Raw genomic sequence first — 25018 nt, 5'->3', positions numbered from 1 at the left:
TTGAAAACCTGGCTTTTGCCAATTGGCTTGGGGCCCCAATGGGGGTGTGTCATACTGGAGGTGGTTAATAGATTGAGATAAGATTCTATTTCTACCCCATGTGCATTTTGCTCCTTTCCTTGCTTTCTTTGTTGATTTTAAGTAAATTTTAACATTAATATTTATTGTCTATAGAGATTCTCAATCATCCAAGTCATAGTTGTCCCAAAGATGCTTTTTTAAGAGGCAACTGCACTTTCTTGTTTTTCTTCGAAGACGTTTCGCTTCTCATCCAATAAGCTTCTTGGATGAGAAGCGAAAGTCTTCAAATAAAAACAAATCCAGTTGCCTCTTGAAAAAGCACCTTTGGGACAAATAATATTTATTATTTTAATATTTAATATTTTCTCCTTTTTTTAACTTGTAAACCATCTAAAATCTGTTGGTGAGATAGGTGGCATATATACTTAATAAAAAAATAAAATTTTGACAAGTTTGCCACACACGCAACTAAAACTTAGTCCTACCTCAAGCATATTTATTAAGAATTCTACGGTAGTTCAGGGACTATCTTGCAAGCCAACATCCCACTAATTATGATGTACATGCAGTGCACTGACTCACACTCAGGATATACGTAGGCAGCTATCGGAATGCATGCAGGAACAATTAATGCATTTTTAACAAGGTAAGTCTTTATGATGAAATCAGAAACAGAGTGCTTCTGCAGAGAACAAAATTAGGAACCCCCATTATCTCTGACATTTTCATTTTTTAAAGAATGGATGTACAAATTAAACATACCTTTTCTGTTTGCTCTGCCAAAGTATGTCTCCTCAGGCATATCACTTTAACTCTGTCTCAGGAACCCATCTGTAAAATAGAGCATTTATTATTTTTCTAAGGCTACTGCTGTAATTATCAAGAGGCAAAGACCTCAAATGAATCATGAAGATTTATCTTTGAATCATGAAGATATTGTCTATGATGGACACAGTTTTATAGATAATGTGTACGCGATTAACATTACGACACATTCATTTTGAAGCAACCCTTCTTATCCCAGGAATTGCTGTACTCCTACCCACTTTTGAACCCATTTCCTTAGAGACGAGGGGATAATTCTGTTTCTCAGCTGCAGATACTTGCATTTTTCATGACTGATTTCCAACCCTGTAACTTCAAAAAACACCACCATCAACCAAATAACTGAGCAATGCTGCACCTAGCAGGAAAAAGGACAGGGTGATGGTGGGTTTTTTTGTTTTTAACAATGTCTGGGTTTTACGTATCGCTTTGTTCTGTGTTTGGATAAGCAGCTCCATTCAAACCTAACAGGGACCCAGGTTCCACTTGAAAAGTGGAGTGGGATAATAACCCATCTCACCCGTTGTTGGTGTATATCCTTATTATATAAGCCACCTTAAATGACCAAAAGGATAAGGGGGGGGAAGCAATCGAGGAGGATATTCCCTCACCTATCCCGCGCTTTACTTCCAATGACAGCGGCAACGACGTCCCATCCAAACTACGGCAGAAAAACCGAATATGTAAGAGGAAAAACCTCTTCGCCTAATGCGCCTGCGCATCCAACTTCTCTTCCTTATCGACCCAGTTTCGCCTCCTTTTACGTAAAGGAGCGTCTTCGGCGCACCACTCCTTTCCCCGGAAGTGAAAGAAGTACGGGGGCCGAAGTGGGCCCAAAGCGTTTTGTTGTAGATTCGCCTTCTTTCCCATTCGAAAGAGGCGGCGGGGTTTCCCATCGCGATAGTGTTTGTGCCGGGGCTGTGGGTGGTGGAGGAAGGTGGCGGTAGCTGACGCTGCTGCAGCCATGGAAGATGATGCTCCCGTGATTTATGGGCTGGAATTTCAGGTAAATCAGAAAATGATGGATTCGGATTTTTTTTAATGGAAAAGGGAGTTGTTCATCATAACAGAATTTATATAATTTTTCTAGATTTTTGTCGGGTCCCCCACCCCCGCTGTTGTTCAGGAATTGGACTGGGAACAATTATAGGTACCTATAGGATGGCTTCAATTGGGAACAATTATAGGTACCTATAGGATGGCTTCGGCGCAAGCCTCTTTCAACGCGACCAATTTTACAGAGTTGCTGTTCTGGGAGAAATTAGTACAAGGAATGCTTTGCAAATTGCCTAAAGGAAAAGTAGCTGGTAGACATGACCAATACATACATAAATCAATTTATAAAAGGCAAGTAACTATCAGCTGTAAATTTAATGAAATCTATGGATTGGTTAATGTGCTAAAGCTGTGAAACACATTTCATTAAAGTATACCTGTCCAATATCTCTTTCTATGTAGAGCTATTCCAAATGAAGAGACCTGTATTATAAATCAAAGTGCCCTGTTACTTTTAAACAAGTCTTGTTATTCATGAATAACATAACTAACTTTTCATGAAGTTGGGATATATTTCTATAGACTTTTCTGCAGCTCCTTCTCTAATATGGCCTGTGAAAGAAACAGTGGGATATTTTTAGTATTTTGCACTTTTGGAATAATTCGTGTGTATTATTGAGTCAGCATTTATGATTTAGAGTTTGGGATAGTCTGAAAAGGTTAGCTAAAATCTTTCTGAGAATGATATAAAGCCACCAATAATAACTTTGAAAATTATCAAGAGAGGATGCCTGCGAAAACAAGCTCATTTTAGCTGCATAAAAATGCACAATGAAAAAGCCTACTGATAACAAATTATCACCAAAGACAACTAACTCCATAGTTTATGTTTAAATATACATGAAAGAATGCAGTTTTGCCATTTAATTATTCGCATGCCAAAGGATTTAAATTCTTTAAAAATTCAACCCTTGTATTTATTCAACATTGCATAGTATTCCTTAATTCCAACAGGGATAATATTTAATGCTTCTGTTAATAGAATCCTTTGAATACAGTAACATCTTGATTTAGTGGGCTGCCATTTAGAGAATCATAACTCACAGTTCAACCCTGATCTACAAATATTTTCTTCTACCAGTGGACCTTGTACATAACGGATAAAATTTCCATTGAAATACCCCACCAAAGTCCCAAGATGGAAGACTGTTTCATCTGAAATAGTGCAGACTAGGCTCTTAACTGTGTCTTAATGGACTTAAACTGACATTTATTTATTTATTTATTTATTTAATTTGATTTTTATACCGCCCTTCTCCCGAAGGACTCAGGGCGGTGCACAGGCAAAATAAAAACAACAATACAAATATACACAATTTAAATACCCTTAAAAAACTTATTCAAAATTAGCCTGATCTTAAAAATCATCATCAATTAAAACCCCATTAAAATTGGTAAAATTCCCTTTTAAAATCCAATTAAGCCAGCCCCGCGCGAATAAAAAGATGGGTCTTCAGTTCGCGACGAAATGTCCGAAGGTCAGGTATTTGACGTAAACCAGGGGGAAGCTCGTTCCAGAGAGTGGGAGCCCCCACAGAGAAGGCCCTTCCCCTGGGGGCCGCCAGCCGACATTGTTTGGCGGACGGCACCCTGAGAAGTCCCTCTCTATGGGAGCGTACGGGTCGGTGGGAGGCATGTGGTAGCAGCAGGCGGTCCCGTAAGTACCCAGGTCCTAAGCCATGGAGCGCTTTAAAGGTCGTAACCAACACCTTAAAGTGCACTCGAAAGGCCACAGGCAGCCAGTGCAGTCTGCGCAGGAGCGGTGTTACGTGGGAGCTACGGGTAGCTCCCTCTATCACCCGCGCAGCTGCATTCTGGACTAACTGAAGCCTCCGAGTGCACTTCAAGGGGAGCCCCATGTAGAGAGCATTACAGTAATCACTCTGGTCCTGGGTGGAATACCAAAGATTACATAAGACAGTTCTAAAATATTGTGCAAAAGTGTCTGTCAGCAAACTTTTCATTTGTGAGATCTGCACCAGAACTTCACCTTTTGTTGCTGGGTTTCACTTCAGCTTCTTAAAATAAAGTGAAAATAAATATGAGAATTATATTCGAATCCGAATTATTTTCGGGATCCTTGATACGGACAGACAATTAGATCTTCAGAACTAAGGAACTATGTTGCTTTATGCACCTGATTTCCTTTTCTAGAAAAAACTGGCTAAACAGTTCTGCCTTGGTACTTGAATGTTCACACTTCATTACCATGATAAATGAATATTTGCACAGTATAGATTGCCTTGAATTGTGGTTAGCATTATTTTGGAGGGACCCTTTGTTCCACTGAGATTAACCTGTTACGGAATTCAGTATATTTCTGTCCTGGTTAAAATATAGTTTGGATATAGGCAGTCCTCAACTTACAACAGCAATTGGGAATTTCTGTTATTAAGTGATGCAGTTGTAAAATGAGGCTGTGAGAGAAGCGCCAGTCGGGAAGGAATTCCAAAGACTGGTCATCACCACCATTCAGTGCCATTGTAACTTCAAATGGTTGCTGGACAAATGGCTGAGGACAGTCTGTGTAATGTAGGCCTGTAATCCTAAAGTATCAAATCCTGAAACTCAAAGTTACCTGCTAGGGCTGAGCAAACCATTTTGAAGGAGTGATTCTTGGAGCCCACTGCAGGTAGTCCTCAACTTACAACAGTTCATTTAGTGACTGTTCAAAATTACAATGGCATCAAAAAAAGTGACCTGCAATCATTTTTCAGACTTATGACCTTTGCAGCGTCCCCACCATCATGTGATCGAAATTCACTTGCTTAGCAACTGACTCATATTTATGACCATTGCAGTGTCCCAAGGTCATGAGACCCCTTTTCACAACCTTCTGACAAGCAAAGTCAATGGGGTGGCCAGATTCATTGTAACAACTGGGTTAGTAACTTAGCAACTGCAGTGATTCGCTTAACTGTGACAGGAAAGGTCGTTAAAGGGGCAAAACTCAACAAATTTCTCAACATAAATTTTGGGCTCAATTGTGATCGTAAGTCAAGGACTACCTGGATCTTTCAGGCAGTTCTCTCTCTTGATGGTTTGGCCCCAGCCAATTCTGGGGTCTTTTCCCGGCCTTCTGAGTGTGCATATGCCTTCCCAGAAGATGTTTATGCCAAGATTGCCTTAAAGCACAACAGTCCTGAGCATCTTCCTAAAGGAACTCATAATTGCTTCCACTTTGCTAATTTGTAAGCATATGGCTATAAAAATGCCTCTAGTTTTATCTGTCTTTGTAAGAACTTCGGTGGCTACATTCCAAAGCTGCCTTCTGTGAAAGAAGTCCCACTGAAATAAACTGATACATCTTTTGAGTAAATACAATTAAAGTTAGGTTCTTATTTAGAAATCAGTAATGTCTGTATCTATCTTTGGTTTAAAGAAATAGGCTGACTTACAAGTTACAAGGAAACAAAAATGATTTCTTTACCTAAGTTTTAAATCTCTTCAGCATTGAATAGCTGTATTAATCACTCTGTTCTCAATTATAGTCTTCCCTAACATTTAAATTAGCAGTCACAACTATTCAGGAACTAGCTTAGGTGTCTTACTATAACTCTTATATCTATCCTCCTTGTTTTAAACAAAATACTTTACCCGCAGCAGTGTGCTAGTGATTCAAAGCTGCATTTATATTGTACTTCATGGTGAATGGTTTATAAATACTGCAGGTAAAGCAATTGAACTGTCTTGGAAATGGTGGATGGATTTTATTTTTCTAGGCATACATTTTACTAGCTATATAAATTTCAACAGGAGTAAGATTAATTTGGATTGAATCCAATTTTGTATGTTCTTAGTAAAACTTAAGTTTGTTTTTTTAAAAAAATACATCTGATTTTTTGGGGGGTCAAAAAGTAACATTAACATTGCACTAACATTAAATATTCTCCTTAAATTGCCCTTTCTGCAAAATATTTAACTTTGAATGTCTGTGTAGTTACTCTCACTTTCATGCACAATTCCCATAAATGAAAGAAGAGTACACTCTGAAAATGCCTTTTATACTTTTTAGCCATAAATCAGCTTTTCGTGCCAAAAGATAGAAAATAAACTCATTTGGAATTGTATTTCAAAAATACAGACGTGTGAAATATATTTTAAAGAGTGTCATAATGAATGATGTCATTTACGTTTCAAGACACCGAAATGTGTTGGAGATCACTCCATTTGTATTTTTCACATTTTTTTAGGCACGAGCACTGACCCCACAAACTGCAGAAACAGATGCAATACGATTTCTTGTTGGAACTCAATCTCTTAAATATGATAACCAGGTAAACTTGCATAAATCTTGCATGAATGTTAAAACAGAATTGCTTTTAAGGCCTTTAATTGAATAATAATTTTTTTCTTCCCAAATTTTAAAGAGAACTATGTTTATAAAATTAGGTGTTGTGTGTTTTGGGAGGCTGTTTGTGGTAATAGTTCATACTTGGCTTAGAATGAGATTTGCAACTAAACCTTGTCTTAACATGTAACTTAACATGTAACTGGAAACTGTGACATTCAAGGACATGATTGGAACTTTAGTAGGTAGTCAGAAGTATAGTGTTAGAAATACCTTGGAGGAACAGAAATATTACCATATTTTTCGGAGTATAAGATGCTCCGGACTATAAGAAACACCTACCTTTTTGGGGGAGGAAAACAAAAACAAAATCTGCCTTGACCTCCCAGCAATTTGCTTCCTTGCAGCAAACAGCCCATTTTAACTTCAGCTTCAGCACAGCCTAATTAGCACAAGAAAAAAAAATCTGCCTTGGCCTCCCAGCAATTTGTCTCCTTGCATCAAACAGCCCATTTCAGCTTCAGGACAGCCTGATTAGTACAAGCAGCTGATTGTCGGTTGGATCGGCCTCCCAAAGAGCAGTTGTTTCAGGCTGCAGGGATTGCCATAGCCTATTGCCGCCTCCGTGAGCCCCATTTTCCAGTGGGTGGGCAGGGCTAGATTCGATGTATAAGATGCACCCAAATTTCATCCCCTTAAGAGGGCAGGGAAAAGTGTGTCTTTTACTCCGAAAAATACGATAATTAGAATGAGTGGATTCCTTTAGAAAGTTGCATCTTTTGCCAGAACCTGTAAAAGTCAGCTACTTTTATCAGCCGAGATATTCAGTCTCATATAATGTCTGAAACACTTTTTCCAAACTGTTTTCGAAAGGTGTCTGGTCTTCATAGCATTATTTTCAGGGGGTGTATAATATGTCTCACGTTAAACTAGAGGCAAAAGTAAAATAATTCATGGCTAGAATTATTTAGGAATTATTTTAAAACTCAACACTGGCGAAGTTTGAGTATTTGTCCAAGTAATTTCATAGGCTTAGAAAAGCTGAGCAGGCTCCTCCCTCCAGTAGGACAAATATTTAATGTTGCAAAGTCTTGGTACCCATCCTCAAAGTAGAGTATTCCATAGTAACAGGGAGATGAAATAGATACTATATTATGTCATATTGCTGTTGGATGTTAAAGGGAAAACCAGGTATTAGGTGCTGTGGTATGAGATAGGCTTATGTTTTAGATCAGAGATCCCCAATCCCCAATCCGCAGGCCATCAACCAGTTCTGGTCCATAGCCTCTTAGTAACTGGGCCGCACAGTTGTAGGTGAGCAGCAGCAAGTGAGCGAGTGAAACCAAAACCATTCCCCCTCCCCCATTGGTCTGTGGAAAAATTGTCTCCCACGAAACCAGTCCCTGGTGCCAAAAAGGTTGGGGGGCCACTGCCTTAGATAATATGTTTATTTCTTCCTAGCAGCTGGTTATAGATCTACAGTACTTGAATCAGCCATGTTTGTATGCTAGCAGATAATTATGTGCCTCAGTTCCCAAAGTTATTCTATGCTGTCAGAGGGTACTAAAATATTGCCGGGATTCAGACTTCCTGCTTGTATCTCGGCATTCTACCAATAATTTCTTTTTTTCCTACTCCTGCTTCCCCTCTTATGTGCACCAGCATTAATAATTGAGGTGTAGGGCACTTTCCCTGGATGCTAATGAGCAGATAGGGTTAATGGCCTTTGGCGGTGCTTGAAGCGATCAGCTATGGAGTCGGTGATTAATCTATAAGAAGTGTCATGAGCCTCTATCATGACTGCTTATAATTTAACAGAACTGATCTCTCTCAGCCTAGGTCAGGCAACGGTGGATCTTTGTACATTTCATGGCAGATGGCGGCTTGACATCTAGGTTGCAATTCAGCTCTCAGGCGAAGAGCTATTGTGGGTGGAATCCCTTGAAGGAATCTTAACTCATAAAGCTTTGGGTTGGGGAGGGGAGTGAATTTCAACTGCATTCAGCTCATTAATATTCAGCTATCATAAGCAAGCTAGTGAAAATGGAAAGTGGAGGGGATAATCAAGGAGAATCCCACAGCATCTTCTGCTTTAATGCTGTTCATAGAGTGCTTGTCAGAGAAATAAAACGTTTTGTGGGGTATTCTGCTATATAATTAAATGGGGGGGGGAGGATTGTCAAGACTTGCAATCCTGTTTCCATCCATGGAATAGAATGACAGTTTGCTTGTTTATTTTATGGCTTGAGATAACTGACCAGGGTGGGTGGGTTGCAGTGTCTTACAATATTGTGTTGTATTGTTACAATACACTTACAATATCTGCAATTTTCCGTAGAATAAAAATTTGGTTTTTTAAAAAATCTATTGTACTCTTACTCTGGACGGAATGCAGTATTGCACATCTGCCGAAAATATTTTTTATCACCTGGTCCAGGGCTGTTTTGGTTTTGGTCTTCCATGAGAACTGTGCATTTTTTTGGGAAGACTTTGTAAGAGTGGTTGGACAGAATTCTTTAGGAACTAGTTTGGGTGGCTGCCTTTAAAAAGGCTGTGATTCAACACAACTCGTCTCTCCATTCCTCACCTTTCATCCAGACCTTACTACTTGTCCTTCCACTTTAACAAGGATAGAGGAAAAGTCATCAGTGGAGGATGGTCAGAGAGAGAAAGCGTGTTGCAGGAAATCCTTAAAATCTATGGTTTTGACTTCAGCTACCAAGTTATATTAAGGAATTAGGCCAAAAGAAAAGGATTTAGTAAACGTATTAATGTCTGATGCACTTCTTTTTAGCGCTGGCCTGAGAGCAGACTAATAAGAATTCTTTTCTTATCCTGCTCTTCTGTAAGGATTTCAGAAAAGAAAACAAGTTTATGAATCATAGATCATTAAATATTAAAAGCCTCTTTGAATAGATGGATTTTTGTCTAAATGCATCTGAACATGAAAGGAGAAGGATATATGCTTTCTCTGAAACAGCCATATCAGAGCTTTGGTGTCACTATGAAAAATTTCTAATGCATCTAGTCTATAAATCTCTAAAGCAGGGGCCAGAATTCAGAAATTATTTCTGGGCTCAAGCTTGTACATATGGAAGGAGAAGGTAAACTGGTCCAGATGAGAAGTTCATGGAAAAATTGTTCAAAATATATTGGTAAAATTTTGGGTGTAGATAAGTCAAGGTTTAGCAATAGTAACAGCAGAAAGACTTTTTTAAAAAAAATTCTAGAGATAAGCTGTGGAGCTGGAAAGGTGCTTAGGGAGAAAGAAGAATTTTAATTTATATTAAAAAGTGTGCTCAAGTACTGAATGAAAATCTCTAGGCTAATCTTGTTGACTAGCTTGACATGTTCAAATTGTGTCCCAGTTTAAGGTGGAACAGATGTTAAAATGAAAGAGAGTTTAAGGAGAGAAAGATGGAGAGAAAGATGAAGGAAAGAAAGAGAGATGAAGGATAGAAGGGGGAGAAAGATGAAGAAAAGAAAGGGGGGAGAAAGAGAAGGAGGGAGAAAGAGATTAAGGAGAAAGATGGAGAGAAAGATGAAGGAAAGAAAGAGAGATGAAGGATAGAAGGGGGAGAAAGATGAAGAAAAGAAAGGGGGGAGAAAGAGAAGGAGGGAGAAAGAGAGATTAAGGAGAGAAAGATTGAGAGAAAGAGGGGGGAGAAAGAGAAAGATGTAGTGGCCAGAGAAGAGAGGGAGGGAGAAAGAGATTAAGGAGAGAAAGAGAGAAAGGGAGAGAAAGAGATGGAGTGAAAGAGGGAGGGAGAATGGATTTGGTCTGGTAATTGGTTTAACCAGCATGACACTGAAAAAGTGACTTATGACCTTTTTTCACACTTATGAACATTGCAGCAAACAGTCATTAGGGCAAAGAAGCTATGTCACATGACCACCTGGACATGCCCACTTGGTCACATGAAGCACTGCATTTGTGACATGAGTGACATGGTTATTAAAAATGCTGCAACAGGGATAAATGATGACCGGTCATAAGTGTGAGGACTGATCAAAAGTGCGAGAACCTGTCAGAAATCACTTTTTTCAGTCCTCTGGGTACTCCCTCTGTGCATAGGGACTACCCAGGTGGCTGAAAAAAGTGATTTCTGACAGGTTCTCACACTTTTGACCAGTCCTCACACTTATGACCGGTCATCATTTATCCTTGTTGCAGCATTTTGTGCATAGGGATTACTCAGAGGGCTGAAAAAGTTATTTTTGACCTGTCCTCACACTTTTGACCGGTCCTCACACCTACAGCTGTCCTCACATTTTACATTTTGCACCCTATCTTGTAACCATGGTGAAGAGAAGCAGTTGTGAAATGGGTGACATGGTTGTTAAAAATGCTGCAATGGGCATAAATGTGAGGATGGTCATAAATGCAAGGACCGGTCAGAAATGACTTTTTTTAGCCCTCTGAGTAGTTTCTATGCCCATAGCCATGGCCACCTGTTCACATGAGCAGGTAGGCTTGCCCACCCAGTCACATGACCACCAAGCCACACCCCAAAAATAAGCCACACCCACAGAACCGGTTGTTAAAAAATTTGAATCCCACCACTGGACAGAGACATAGAGATACAGAAGGAGGGGGGAGACAGGGGGAGACAGGGAGAGAGACGTAGAGAATGGTTTTGTGGCTGGATAGGAATGGCTAGGGGTCATGTGACTGGGTGGGAGTGAGTGACATCAAGTTGGCCATGCCCATCCAGGTTTTGCGGCTCCCTGTGTGGTTTTTTTCTGTAGGAAACTGTTCCAAGTGGCTCTTTGAGTGTTTAAGGTTGCCGCCCCTGATCTAAGTGAGTGTGATAGACTACTAACCAAAGTCTTCATCAAGCTGAGAAACAAACCCTGAGGAAGATATGGAGGAAAGAAGTGGGAACAAGGCAACACTAGACCCGAAACCTCAGACTTGAGGTATTGTTTCAATAATTCTGAACTAGAGGTTTTAAACCCTGAAGCTCTGGAGCCCTATCTGGAGTTCAGAGGTAGATGATCAATTATATTCTCAAAGAACCCATTTTACAAGGATAATTGTTACTGATGAACAGCGATTTTCCTTCCATATATTTTCTGTGTTGGGCCTTTATGATCCTTTCCCAAATGACTGCCTGAATCTGTATCTATAGATTTCCTACACACAATCCTTGACCTACAACTGTGCCTACCTTCTCCGATATGTACAAGTTTGAGCCCAGAAATAATTTCTGAGTTCTGATCCCTGCTCCATCTATAGAGATTTGATAAACTACATGCATTAGGAAGTTTTTATAGTTTAATTCATAAGTTACAGTGGCCTTTGAAAGGGTGCTTTATGGCCTGGTAAAGTACTTTTAGCCGTCATAAAATGTAAAGCTGCTTCTCCAGCAGCATTACCCCCACCCCATCATCTGGTTGTCATCTGGGTGCTTGGCAACCTGTTTGTACTTACAACCGATTGCCAAGTGCCTCACAATCAAGTGATCACCATTTGCAATCTTCTCTGCTGGCTGCTCTAGAAAGCCAATGGGGAAGTCATCCAGGAAGGTTGCAAGTTGCTGCACACAGAGGGGAGTGAACTTCAGTGGTTGGAGAAACGGGGCTCAGATCCAGAACTTGAATTTCATTCCTTCACCCCACTGAAGCCCTTCCCTTCTGTGCATGGAGGGGAGCTGACATCCTTCTGCAGGCAGTTCTTTCAACCAGACAAGAGGGAGGCAAAACCAGGAATTTCAGCTCCTGAACAGAAGTATCTCCTTTCTCTGAAGTCAGCATGGACCTCAATCTCTGGGATCATGTCCAATCAAATGGTAGGCATATTTTGAGAGCAAAATAATTCTGTATGAAATAAACGCTGAAAATACTACTCACACCAGCAATCTGATCAGAATGCTCTCATTAGAAATGAGATATCTGGCTTTCATCCTACAGAATGTTGCTGCTGGACCAAAGTGGGAAGCTTGTCAAAATATCCCCTTTAATTCTTTTCATGTCTCCTCACTAAATGGGTGCAGATAATAATAAATAATAATTATGGTTTATCGCACAGTCAGCCAGATGTTTAGACTGGGCTTGGCATTTTTATCCACCTGTCAAGTCCTACCCAAGGACCCAGGATAGGCAGATGTTGATATATGTGACAGTATGTTTAATACCATTGAACAACAACAACATCTGGCTATCCCGGGTCCTTGGGAAGGACTCTAGGTGGACAAAACTGTCAAATCCATCTAAACATCTGGCTGACTATGCAACCAACAAAAAGTCCTGCGGAATGTATGACACACTATATCTAATAATGCTTGTCCTTAGGGTCTGATGTAGTTCTGAATCATCTTGCCAGGGGGAGGAAAACAGCTGTGTCTGACTTTGAGGGACCCGAGATAGGGCAGAAGGCACTTCTAGTTTATGTGCTGAATGACCCTCTTTATATGGTTAGTAGGGGCACATAATACATGTTGGTAGAGCAAATTGAATTTTGATTTGTAGCTCACCTTTAGGGAATCAATTTCACTGCCAAGGAGACTGCTTTATAATTTCAACAGGAGGCTTCTTGTTTTCTAAAGGAGACCGTGAGACTAACAGACGAAGCAGCCAGCTTGGTAGAGTCTGCTGTGCTGGATTGTTTCAGCAGAGAAGTGGTTGAAGCTGTGCTTCTTTTGCTAACCATTGGCATTTTTGTTTTTACAGACATGCTGCTTAGTTAGACAATGAGCAACAATTTTGGGAGAACGTCTGCCTCTCGATGCTGGTCCTGACTTCTAGAGCTTGCTTCTGTCCTAAATTGCCTCCTTTATTATGTGCATGAGTAGGAGAAGGAAATGAAAGAAGGGTTTTGTTTCAGGATAGTAAATTGTATAAACAAATCTCCAGTAGCCTAGGTATTTCAAGACTTCTATTGGGCAAGAAGATACTGGCTGGAGAAAATATTTTTTCTTTCTATATTTTTTTCTCAGCTAGTACTTGTATATCTAAGACAAACTGCATTAGGCCATGCAGTGTTTTCTGTAATATAATAGGTGGACTAATAAAAAAAATTAAATGTGCTAAGGCTTGCTTTGATTTCTGTTTTTAGAGAGCTTTATATTCTTGATTGCTGTTAATATATGTTACATATTTTAACTGTGTTTTTATTTTTGCACTTTATTGGCGAACTGATGAAACACGTTCCTTGTATGAGAAAGAAAAGGCCTGGGTAAAGTTGTTAAAAACTTCCATTAACGTATTGAGCAATAGCAGGCTAGATTTATTTAGTTACTGAATTTATACCTTTCTGTCCAGTCAAAAAATAGGACTCAAGGGAACTAACTATAAGAATATTTTTTAACAAATTAAAATACCTTTAAAAGCAAATTAGTACAACAGTACTGATTACGTAAGTTATTGTTTATAACTTCAGCATCCAGCATTCAGCTAATTCAGCATTCCAAATGTGTCTCTGAAAAAAATAAAATGTTTTCACCTGCTGCTATAGTGACAAGACATAGGGAATGACTGGATTCCTTTGGCAGGGAGTCCAAAATTTTCAGGGCCATTTTATACTTTTAAACCCTCACTCACATTCTTGGTGAATATACAGAATATTTGTTTACGGTTGGATAGAGAGGAACTTCCCTTGAAGATCTTTAAAAGTTTTAGGCGTTGGTTTATTAATGGTAAATTCCAAAATTTGACAGAGCCTCTCCTGGTGATTTTCTACATATGTTAAATTGCAAAGGGCAGAAGAGTCCAAGGGCTGTCATATTGAATTCCAGCGTCATATTCTGAAAGTCCTTATCTGAGAAGAAGTGAGCTACCTTAAAAATTGTTCTCAATGCCACATCCCATCTAAGTGGCCCAGATGGATGCCAGAGTGGATGGTATCAAAGTCACAGTGAAGCCAACAATCTAGTTCTAAATGTACATCATTCAGAGAGGCACTAAAACACTCTTCAGAAGCTAACTTGAAATGGGTCTAGAGCAAGAGTCGGCAACCTTAAACACTCAAAGAGCCACAAAGGTCCTAACTGGAACCCCCATTCAGTTCTGGAGCTGACCGGAACCCCAGTTCCCCCATTATAGTCTCCTCCTAGCGTGGTGTCCTTTTTCCTCTGCAGATCGGAAGTCCAGTTGCCCCACCATAGAGTCTTCTCCTAGTGCAACATCCTTTTCCTTCTACCTGTCCTAACCGAAAGCCCTATCAATTGTGGAGCCAACCAGCAACCGTGAGTCGCAGCAGAGGGATGAAAGAGCCACAGAGCTGTGGGTTGCTGACCCCTGGTCTAGAGAAGCCATATAATGCACAGTTGGGATGTTTCTCCAAAATCCAGCACTTTATTCAAGAATGAAATACTAAGAGTCTGGTGGGTAGCATCCATCCAGAATAGTGAAGTACAGGAGGGGGATTTCTTGCACAAACTGTTAGTTACAAATGGCTTATATCTTCCTGCAGATCTAAGTGTAATTTGGTTTTGACTACTTAAAAAGTTGAGCTTGATGCTTTGTAAATACAATGCAAATAAAAAATGGCTTGCTAGGTATGATTACCATCATAACATTTAGTAAACCAGTTGCCCTTTCAACTGCTGGTGAATTACAGCTACCAGCAGCCTGAGCCAGTCCTGTACAGACAATAATGAGAATGTCTTTAAACTTCTATTCAACAGTATCAGGAAAGCCTCAGTTTTCTCCCCTGTGATGTGACTAACTCCTCTTTTTTTGAATCACCCAGTTCATTTCATTACAACTAGCTCTCTTGAAAATCGGGGAGCTTAATTTTCTGCTTAGTAGGAGAGGGGATCCATAATATTTCCAATTGCGTAAACATTTCCATGTTCCAGGAGCCAGTCAAGATCATTTTCATGTTCCAATGGTGCAGCAGGTACTTCTTGCCAGGAAATGCTAAGATAAGAACCTTATCTTTCTAGGAGGCATCATGTTCAGAGCTTCTTCTATAAAACAAAAAAGAGGCAAGGCAACAAGATGGTAAACATATTTTGAGCTATCTGGGAAAGAGTCAGTTCTTCCTCTCCTTGTATGAAAGTTGGTTTAAATTATAATCTTTTCCTAATGACTATCTTCCATGATAAAAGACTAGAAGTGGATTGTGGAAAATATGTTGCAGCACCTTTAGCTGTATTAGCTGTATCTTGAATATCTGAATGGTTAGTCATGTTTTAAATTGCTTAGAAATTTGTATAAAGGGTTAGTAGAAATAATTCATATTCATATTGGTTATCCAGTGGTGGGTTTCAATTTTTTTCCTACCGGTTCTGTGGGTGTGGCTTGGTGGGCATGGCATGGGAAGGATACTGTAAAATCTCCATTCCCTCCCCACTCCAGGAGAAGGATACTGCAAAATCCCCATTTCCTTCTTGATCAGCTGAGACTCAGGAAGCAGAGAATAGATGGGGGCAGGGACAGTCAGAATTTCCACTAATTTCCATTCAGAATTTCTCTGAACTACTTAAAATTTCCGCAACCGGTTCTCCAGAACTGGTCAGAACCTGCTGAAACCCACCTCTGTTATAAATGTTTTATTATTTTATATATTTATCCTGAAGTTGAAAATACTAATGTTCATATTATAATGGTGTCAGTGCAGGAACTTACATGAGCCATGGTGGCGCAGTGGTTAGAGTGCAGTACTGCAAACTACTTCTGCTGACTGCCGGCTGCCTGCAATTTGGCAGATCGAATCTCACCAGGCTCAAGGTTGACTCAGCCTTCCATCCTTCCGAGGTTGATAAAACGAGGACCCAAATTGTTGGGGGCAATATGCTGACTCTGTAATCCACTTAGAGAGAGCTGTAAAAGCACTGTGAAGCGGTATATAAGTCTAAGTGCCATTGCTATTACTTTGTTTTAATGATAGGTGCAACTCATGCTGTGTTTCTCTGTCTTGAAAATACTTTTAAATTAAATTAAATGTTTATTGTTCTTGTTTTCACTTTACAGATTCACATCATTGATTTTGATGATGAAAATAATATTATAAACAAAAATGTTCTTCTGCACCAAGTTGGTGAAATTTGGCACATAAGTGCCAGTCCAGCAGATAAAAGTGTATTTGCAACCTGCTATAATAAAAGTAAGTGTAATTTTCTTGCTGTTATTATTTCCACCAGAAATGGGTAGCTGGTTATTTGGCAGCATATGTACAATTTCTAACTGTCCCTATTTATATAAATTCTTCTTACATTTGAAATTAAACCACTCTATTAAAGCATACATTTGAGGGGAAAATGAGAAGTTCCAATAATTGTACAAACATAAAACCTGGGGTTCGAAGGGACCTTGGAGGTCTTCAAGTCCACCCCCTGCTTAGGTAGGAAACCCTATACCATTTCAGACAAATGGTTATCCAATCTCTTCTTAAAAACTTCCAGTGTTGGAGAATTCACAACTTCTGGAGGCAAGTTGTTCCACTGATTAATTGTTCTCACTGTCAGGAAATTTCTCCTTAGTTCTAGGTGGCTTCTCCTTGATTAGTTTCCTTTCATTGCTTCTTGTCCTGCCCTCAGGTGCTTTGGGAGAATAGGTTGACTCCCTCTTCATATTCCCTCCTATTTAAGCAATTACAAATATCTAGAGAGGAAGAGAACATCCTCAAGGGATTTCATAAATCTTCAATGAGTTTTCTGTATCAATCAGTTATATACTGATATGTAAAATAGTGGAATCCAGTTTCTATCCTCAACAAGTGCTTTCTATCTATTTTCCTGGCCAAGAGAAGATTGGACAAGGAAAATAAAGATTTGTGCTGATTCCCCTGTTTTTAAAATGCGTTCTATAGCAGCAGTCCCCAACCTTTCTGGTTCTGGACCAGCAGTGGCGGAGGTGGCAGGAAGAAAGAGGGGATGGTTTCGTGCGCGTCCTCTGCTTTCACAAATGGAGCTTCATGTGCTTGTGCTCTTGCCCGTCACTTGCATGTCCCAGTTCTCAACAGCCATGTTGATATTGGACCATGGACTGGGGTTGGGGATTCCTATAGAATAGAATAGAATAGAATAGAATAGAATAGAATAGAATAGAATAGAATAGAATAGAATAGAATAGAATAGAATTTTTATTGGCCAAGTGTGATTGGACACACAAGGAATTTGTCTTGGTGCATATGCTCTCAGAAAAGATACGTTCATCAAGGTACAACATTTACAACACAATTGATGGTCAGTTTATCAATATAAATCATAAGGATTGCCAGCAACAAGTTATAGTCATACAGTCATAAATGGAAAGAGATTGGTGATGGGAACTATGAGAAGATTAATAGTAGTGCAGATTCAGTAAATAGTTTGACAGTGTTGATGGAATTATTTGTTTAGCAGAGTGATGGCCCTCGGGAAAAAACTGTTCTTGTGTCTAGTTGTTCTGGTGTGCAGTGCTCTATAGTGTCGTTTTGAGGGTAGTAGTTGAAACAGTTTATGTCCAGGATGCGAGGGGTCTGTAAATATTTTCACGGCTCTCTTCTTGATTCATGCAGTATACAGGTCCTCAATGGAAGGCAGGTTGGTAGCAATTATTTTTTCTGCAGTTCTAATTATCCTCTGAAGTCTGTGTCTTTCTTGTTGGGTTGCAGAACCGAACCAGACAGTTATAGAGGTGCAAATGACAGACTCAATAATTCCTCTGTAGAACTGAATCAGCAGCTCCTTGGGCAGTTTGAGCTTACTGAGTTGGCGCAGAAAGAACATTCTTTGTTGCCCTTTTTTAATGATGTTTTTGATGTTAGCTGTCCATTTGAGATCTTGCGATATGATAGAACCTAGAAATTTGAAGGTTTCTACTGTTGATACTGTGTTGTCAAGTATTGTGAGAGGTGGAAGTATGGAAGGGTTTCTCCTAAAGTCTACCACCATTTCTACGGTTTTGAGTGTGTTCAGTTCCAGATTGTTTTGGTTGCACCACAAGGCTAGTCGTTCGACCTCTCGTCTATATGCGGATTCGTCATTGTCTCGAATGAGACCAATCACTGTTGTGTCATCTGCGAACTTCAGTAGCTTAACAGATGGATCATTGGAGATGCAGTCATTGGTATACAGAGAAGAGAAGTGGGGAGAGCACACAGCCTTGGGGGGCCCCTGTGCTAATTGAACAGGTATTTGATGTGATCTTGCTTAGCTTCACCTGCTGCTTCCTGTTTGTTAGGAAGCTTGTGATCCACTTACAAGTCTGTTCCGGTACCTGTAGCTGGTTTAGCTTAGTTAGAAGAATGTCTGGAATGATGGTATTGAATGCTGAACTAAAATCTACAAAAAGGACCCTTGCATAGGTCTTTGGAGACTCAAGATGCTGTAGGATGTAGTGCAGAGCCATATTAACAGCATCATCTGTTGATCTGTTTGCTCGGTATGCAAATTGCAAGGGGTCTAACAGCGGATCCGTGATGGTTTTCAAGTAGGAAAGCACTAGCCTTTCAAAGGTTTTCATGACTACAGATGTTAGAGCAACTGGTCTGTAGTCATTCAGTTCCTTGATGGTGGGCTTCTTCGGCACTGAGATGATGGTAGAGCGTTTGAAGCAAGAAGGAACATAACACATCTCTAGTGATTTATTGATAGTATAGTGTCATTGGATATTCAATTTCTTCCTATCTTTTGAATAGAAAGCAGTCACAGAATAAAACCGTTTAACTTGAGTTCAATTCTTGGGAAATGCATGGACAAGGTAGCGATGGCCAAGGTTTAATATTATATCTGGGAAAGAACAAATCTTGCTTGATTCTGAGTGAGTAGAACAGTGGAAAGTCATATTCCTTCTTTAAAGCTGCTAGATCGTTATAACTTGAATTGCACTAAATCTTCCTGCATCGAGAAGGTGAAAAGGCAGAAAGGATAGTAGATCATTCTGGAACCTGAGTAGTTGGCAAAATTGAAACAATGAAGAGCTGACAGAGCACTGAGCAGAGATGAAATACAACCCATGGATATCCTTCATTACTTAATTTTCACAGATCTCATTAAAAACTTGGGAGCTCGGAGAATGCTATGGACTTAGGGGTAAACTGCTAATTTATAACCATTACCCTCCACCTGAATGAAACAAACAGAAAATTGAAAAGACATCAGGTTCTTCTAACGTCTTATAACTAATGTTTGAAAAGGTAATTTAAGTCATGATAGGATGTAATCCCTGTCAAAATTGCATTATATATAATCATTAGTAAGGATACTGCTTTCTGGAAATTTAGATATGGAGTGCAAAAAGTGGCCCCCTTCCCTGTAGCTAATTTTCCAGCGCAATAAATGACATAAAGCACTCGGAGACATAAGGAAAAACCCACACCAAATTTCATTGGTTTTTTTTATACCCTTTGTCTGCTTAACTCTTCTGCAGTATGACTTGTGTATAAAACAATCACAAACAGAAAAGTTATTGCGGTTGCTATATAATCTGTACAGTAGGTAAAACTTTCCATGATATCTATGGACTAAGTTTTCTCTCCTAGAAAGGCAGATTCTGGGAACTTCAAGAAACTTCATATAGTAAAGTATGTTTCAATTTTAAAAGCTATTTGGAATTGTGTCATAATTTTTAGATGAAACTCCATCTCACTTCTGGATCCATTTAAGGTTGGAGAAAAGACTTCATAGAAGCCAAAGTGTAATTGTAGTTGTATGTTCTATACACATCAGCTCCTCTCCTCTCCTCCCCCTCTCCCCTTCCCTTCCCCTCAAATTCTAGAAGATTTAACATAACACACAGCAAAATAATGCTCCTCTTGTATTTCTTTTCCTTTCAATTACACGCATCATAACAATGGTCTGTTTTGCCTTGTATTAAACCAATAATCTTTGTATCTCTCACTTGAAGAAGTTTTAGTGTTTGGCTGACTTTGGCCATTCACTCTACCATCTCACAGGGTTCTTATGGGAAAAATAGGAGGAGGAAGGAACATTAGGTATGCTTACCAACTTGAATTATTATAAAAATGATAAAGATGAGATATAAATAAATAGATAACATATTTTATATAGGTATGCATGATATTAGCTTGATGAAACCATGTTATACCAGAAACTCTAGAATATATTTAAGATTGACCATGGAACAAATCACAGTATAACAACAAGAAACCGTAGAACTGTCACCAGTAACAAACCAGGGGCAAGATATTACTTTTTCTGTCACAAACATTAAATAGTATTTTCTTCTTTTTCCTTCGTGGGAGTGTTAAATGTCTGCATATTAATTTCATAACATATTGGTATAAAATTATTTGCACTGAGACATTTTGATTGTTAATACAAAGAAATAGTTTACATAGTATAAAATGTTATCAGCTTATAAAAAGGTTGAGTTTTACGAAAATGGGATGATTTATGTTTAAATATATTTAATTTTTTCAGTTACTAAGGAACTAGTAACTGAACTAGGACAGTGGTTCTCAACCTTTATAGTGCTGCGACCCCTTTAATACAATTCCTCATGATGTGGCGACCCCAACCGTAAAATTATTTTCGTTTTGAATTTATCGCGCCTGAAGCCGTATTGGCTAGCGATCTGAACTGCTTGCGATTGCTTTGAGGATGGAGGCGTTAAAGCGGAGACTCCTCCCCTATTAAGTTTATCGCGCCTGAAGCCAGATTAGGCTAGTGATTGGGAGTGATTGCAGCTGGCTTGAGAGGGAGACATCAGAGCAAAGATTTCTCTCTTTTTTAATTCATTGCGCCTGAAGCCGAATTCGGCTAGCGATTTGAAGAGCCTGCAGCTGGCTTGTGGAGTCAACCATTGGAGTACGATTCTTCGACTCGCAAGTATACTTCCCATATTTCCGATGCTCTTAGGCGACCCCTGGCAAATCGTCATTCGACCCCCAACGGTGTCGTGACCCACAGGTTGAGAACCGCTGCACTAGGATATAATCTTAGTAAGATTTGCTTTACATGAGATGGGCCTCCATTTATATTTAATTAACTAACTAATTAATTAGAATTAAAAGCTAAGAAAGAAAACATTGTTTCACCTGAAGCACCTTAGGTGTTAATAAATACGTTCTTTCTGCTATTCTTTGTAATCATTTGTGACATCCTATGTGGTGGATATTTCTTAGCAAGATCTCTAGAAAGTGCCTGGGCTGCTGGTAATCTTCCCCACAGAAATGCAGAGGTTCCCCCTGATTCTCCTTGTTCTGATCCTTCTTTTTGTCTTCTCTCAGTTCTTCAAAAAAACTTGGCTCAGGAGCGATAAAGGCTTGGCCAGGCCTGCTCAACAAAATAAAACAACTTCCCCACTCATCTTGGATAAGCTATTATAATCCCTCTAGTGATCAGAGGCCTGCTCAACAATCAGAGAATGGAGGCCAGGAATGTGTGGAGGCTTTTTCTCCCATTGGTTTCTGATCTAAAGCATCTTCCCCTGAAGCTATTGTTGGTCTCTCTTGGGTCAAAACATGAGTGTTTTTTTCTCTACCATCCCAATTAGGAGATAATAGCAGCTTGAAGAGTGGGATTTTGATTTCAAAAATAGCTTAAAGGAAAAGTTGTCCCACTTCCCATCCTTCTCTTGTTCTCTCCACTGTGATCTAGCTGCTGAATCAGTGTATAATATTATTCAGATATGGTTATGTGGGCAAGTGGATAATGAATGGATATAAGTAAATAAATGTGTTTATTTAAATAAGATGTAAAGTTTTAAAAAATAACAAAAATGTAAAACTGATCTCTGGTCAGTGTTTACAATACAATGCTTGTTATAAAAAAGTCATCATAAAACACAATTTATGTGGTTTTTACAACAATCAGCTGGCCTTTTTGCCTGCGGCAGTGCTGGAAACTGGAAGAGCTGGTCTTCTGTTTTCCTGCATGAGCATATGCGCCGCCCAGCTGATTGTCGCTTGCGCATATGCACCAGAAATCTGGAAGAGTAGCTGGAAGAGTAGCATGTGAGTGCCGGAAATCGGAAATTCATTTTTGGGCGTGCGCATGCGCCATGGGCAGCTCCACTTCTGGGTTTTAGCCCAGGTGCGCGCATGCTCCCTTTTCGGTGCCGAAAAGGTTTGCTGTCATTACCCTACAGAACAGTGTAAAATAACTGTAGACTTTGACAAATAAAACCATCTAAGAAGAAATTATTTTGCATATGATTCTAAACATGGCAGATAATATAGGATTGTATCGGATAGTTACTTTTACTTATTGCCTCTTGTAAGTTCTAGATCATAATTTTCCACATGAAACAAAAATGATTACAATGACCAGACATTACAGACTAGAAATATTCTAAGAATGTACAATTGGATTGTTCCATTAAATTTAAACCTAAGATGCTTTTGTTCCATTGCCCATAGTTTGGTGAGGGAACCACTACTCCGCCTGGTCTCAGCCCCCAATTTCAGCAATTAGGGATCATCTGAGTCTTTAGCCAGAAAACCCCAGAAATTATGCCAATTCTTACAGATAATATGGAACTGTGATAGGACTCCATGTAAATCAGCCTCCCATGTTCATATAATGCAACCAAAGGAAGCTGTTTGATTCAACAGAGAGACATAAGGGGCACAATAAAGATGCTTTCACAAGAAATCTGCCACATGCTAAGCCTCTGCCACTTTTGAAAGTAGGACAGTTTCATAAGGTCTGACACTGGTAGCTGCAGAAACGCCAATTTATCGCATCAACTTGACAGTTTTGGAAATTAAATCTGCACCTCCCCTCCGCTCCGCTTTTCACCTCTTCCTTCTACGGAAAATCCTTGGAGGGCAGAGACTGGCACTGCCACCTGCCCTCTCCTTTGGGCTGAAAGCCTTTGTCCCCGAGAGAGAGAGCAGCTGGCACAATCGCGATGTAAGTTACACCTCTCCGCTTCAGCATCACTGGCTCAATGTGCAATGTAGCAGAATTAATAATACTTTGGGGATCTCACATTTGCATTACCTGACTTTATGGAAAGGGGGAAGATGAAGAAATGTGCAGTCTGGCATTTCATTAAGGCTTCTGCGCACACGTTTAGCAACTTTAATATGGCTGCCCTTGCTTGTCCTGTTTAGACTTAAAAGGGCTGTATTCTAATGCTTTATGGAAAGGCAGCGGGAAGAGGACAAGGGTCAGCTTTGGCACCCGCAAGAGTGGGCAGGTGGAGGTCACGAGGGATGCTTTGGTTCGATTGAAGAAGAGCTGATCCACCATGGAGCTGCAATACCCCCTGCCTTGTATAAAACAAAGTGAGGAGGGGAAGTGGCAGGATGATTCAAAAGGGCGTCTGCTATAAATATTTCAAACCCATGCCTGCAGTAAATAGCTCAGTTCAGAGTTCTTCCCTCCAAAAAGTGAGGATTTGCTCCAAAGCAGACTTTCCCTAATACGTGCTTTTCAAAGGAGGAGGAGGAGGAGGAGGAGGTGGTGGTAATCGTCTGCCGGGCCTTCTTACACAATGGCAAGTCTGGATGTGATGATGGAAACTGCCAGAAGAGGGCAAAGTCCTGTAATTGTAGGCGATGCTCTCTTTGTTTCAGTGAACTGGTTGCTTTGCAGTAGCGGTTCAGAGGATGGGGAAGGCAGATAACCTGTCACGAGAGGTCGTGATATACCAGTTCGGTTCTGTTTTACTTTACAAATAGGCAGGCCCTGTCGCCTTCTTTATTGCCAGTTTTCACAAATTCACTATGAAGAATGTAATGCTGTGTTGTCTAACATACTCCTCCTTCATACACCTACAACAGCCCCCTCCCATACTGCCAGGTTGCCTGAGAGACAATGAAGGGGAGCCTGTAGTGTTAGGCTAGATTTTCTTTGCTGTTGATGCTGTAAGGCGAATACAACCTAGGCACAATAATTTAGGGACTGACCCTTTCCAATGAAAAAGAAAGCAGCATCATTTAAATAAAAAGGCAGCATTAGCAGCACCGATTTCTGGATGTGTCAGAAATACAGCAAATTCTAAAGTGGGCTTCTTCTTTTTATTTTTTTATTTTTTTTGGGGGGGCGGCTTAACAATACTGTATATACTCATTAGTAGGCCAAGAATTTTAGGTGCCAAAATGCCAAAAAAATCAGGTTCGGATTATCTGCAGATGGGTTTATCTGTGGTTATATATGGTAATATTTTTTTAAGTATCTATTTGCCTAGGTGTATAGTCATGCTGGCCACATGATCAATTGACCATGGAAGCGTCTTTGGACAAAGCTCGTTCCCTTGGCTAGGAAACGGAGGTATGAGCACTGCCCCCTAGAATCAGACCACTGAATGGGAAACCTTTACTTTTCACCTTTTTATTTTTATATACATAGCAGTGATTAAGGCATCAGGCCCAGAATTATAGTTCCACCTTAGGCTTTAAGCCGGTTGGGATGACAGTGGGACTCTCAGCCCTAGGAAGGAAAAAGTGGCAAAACGGCTTCTGAAAAATCTTGCCAAGACAACAGTGAGGACTAGTTCAGGCAGTTATCAGGAGTTAAAAACTGACTTGAAGGCACAAATGTAAAAAATATATTTCCCATATATATTTCCAGATAAGCCTGTCTGCATATAAGCAGACCCTTGAAAATACCATGGCAAATGCATGTAATTAGAAATCTGAATTATAAATATTAAAATAGAGCATTATTTGGATTTATTGAAGTGAATCTATGCCAGAAATCTTCTGAGGGAGATACCTTGCTTCTTCATTCCATATTATATATTAAAATAAGATTTAAAAACTGTTCCATAATTCTAACACTGGGAGTTCATATCCTTATAGAGAAACTTGCTCTAAAATCACTACAGTGCCAAAGTTTTTTCAGCAATTATGTAGGTTTCCTGAAAATATTTCCATATCCTGCATTTGCTGAGATGTGATTTAATATATTTAAAATCATTTTTAAATTAGCAACTAATGTCAAATCAAATAATTGAAAGCAACAAAACTGCTTTGGAAGTTAC

The 25018-nt window shown here is 39.7% G+C and overlaps 2 protein-coding genes across 4 annotated transcripts in view; one reads left to right on the top strand and one right to left on the bottom strand.

The window, feature by feature from the left end:
* Positions 1–1605, bottom strand: part of TRAPPC12 (trafficking protein particle complex subunit 12) — an 85426-nt gene extending 83821 nt beyond the window's left edge. The window contains exons 1-2 of the mRNA XM_058177848.1: positions 1458–1605; positions 784–852 (exon numbers count right to left, since the gene is read on the bottom strand). The gene's annotated coding sequence lies outside the window, so the exon portion shown is untranslated. The remainder of the gene's footprint in view (positions 1–783; positions 853–1457) is intronic.
* Positions 1606–1659: 54 nt separating this feature from the next.
* The window catches only part of EIPR1 (EARP complex and GARP complex interacting protein 1), a 66601-nt gene continuing 43242 nt past the window's right edge, over positions 1660–25018 (top strand). Inside the window, exons 1-4 of one of the 3 annotated variants that reach the window (XM_058177870.1) lie at positions 1796–1852; positions 6096–6179; positions 14272–14379; positions 16112–16244. Coding sequence is in view for 1 of the 3 variants with exons in the window: in XM_058177861.1 (XP_058033844.1) it covers positions 1811–1852; positions 6096–6179; positions 16112–16244 (259 nt within the window). In the remaining 2 variants the exon portion in view is untranslated. The other 2 variants (XM_058177861.1, XM_058177877.1) reach the window with 2 other exon arrangements.

The sequence above is a fragment of the Ahaetulla prasina genome, chromosome 1, assembly GCF_028640845.1.
Source record: "Ahaetulla prasina isolate Xishuangbanna chromosome 1, ASM2864084v1, whole genome shotgun sequence".
NCBI classification, from domain to species: Eukaryota; Metazoa; Chordata; class Lepidosauria; order Squamata; family Colubridae; genus Ahaetulla; species Ahaetulla prasina.
This window is presented reverse-complemented; position numbering and strand designations above follow the sequence as displayed.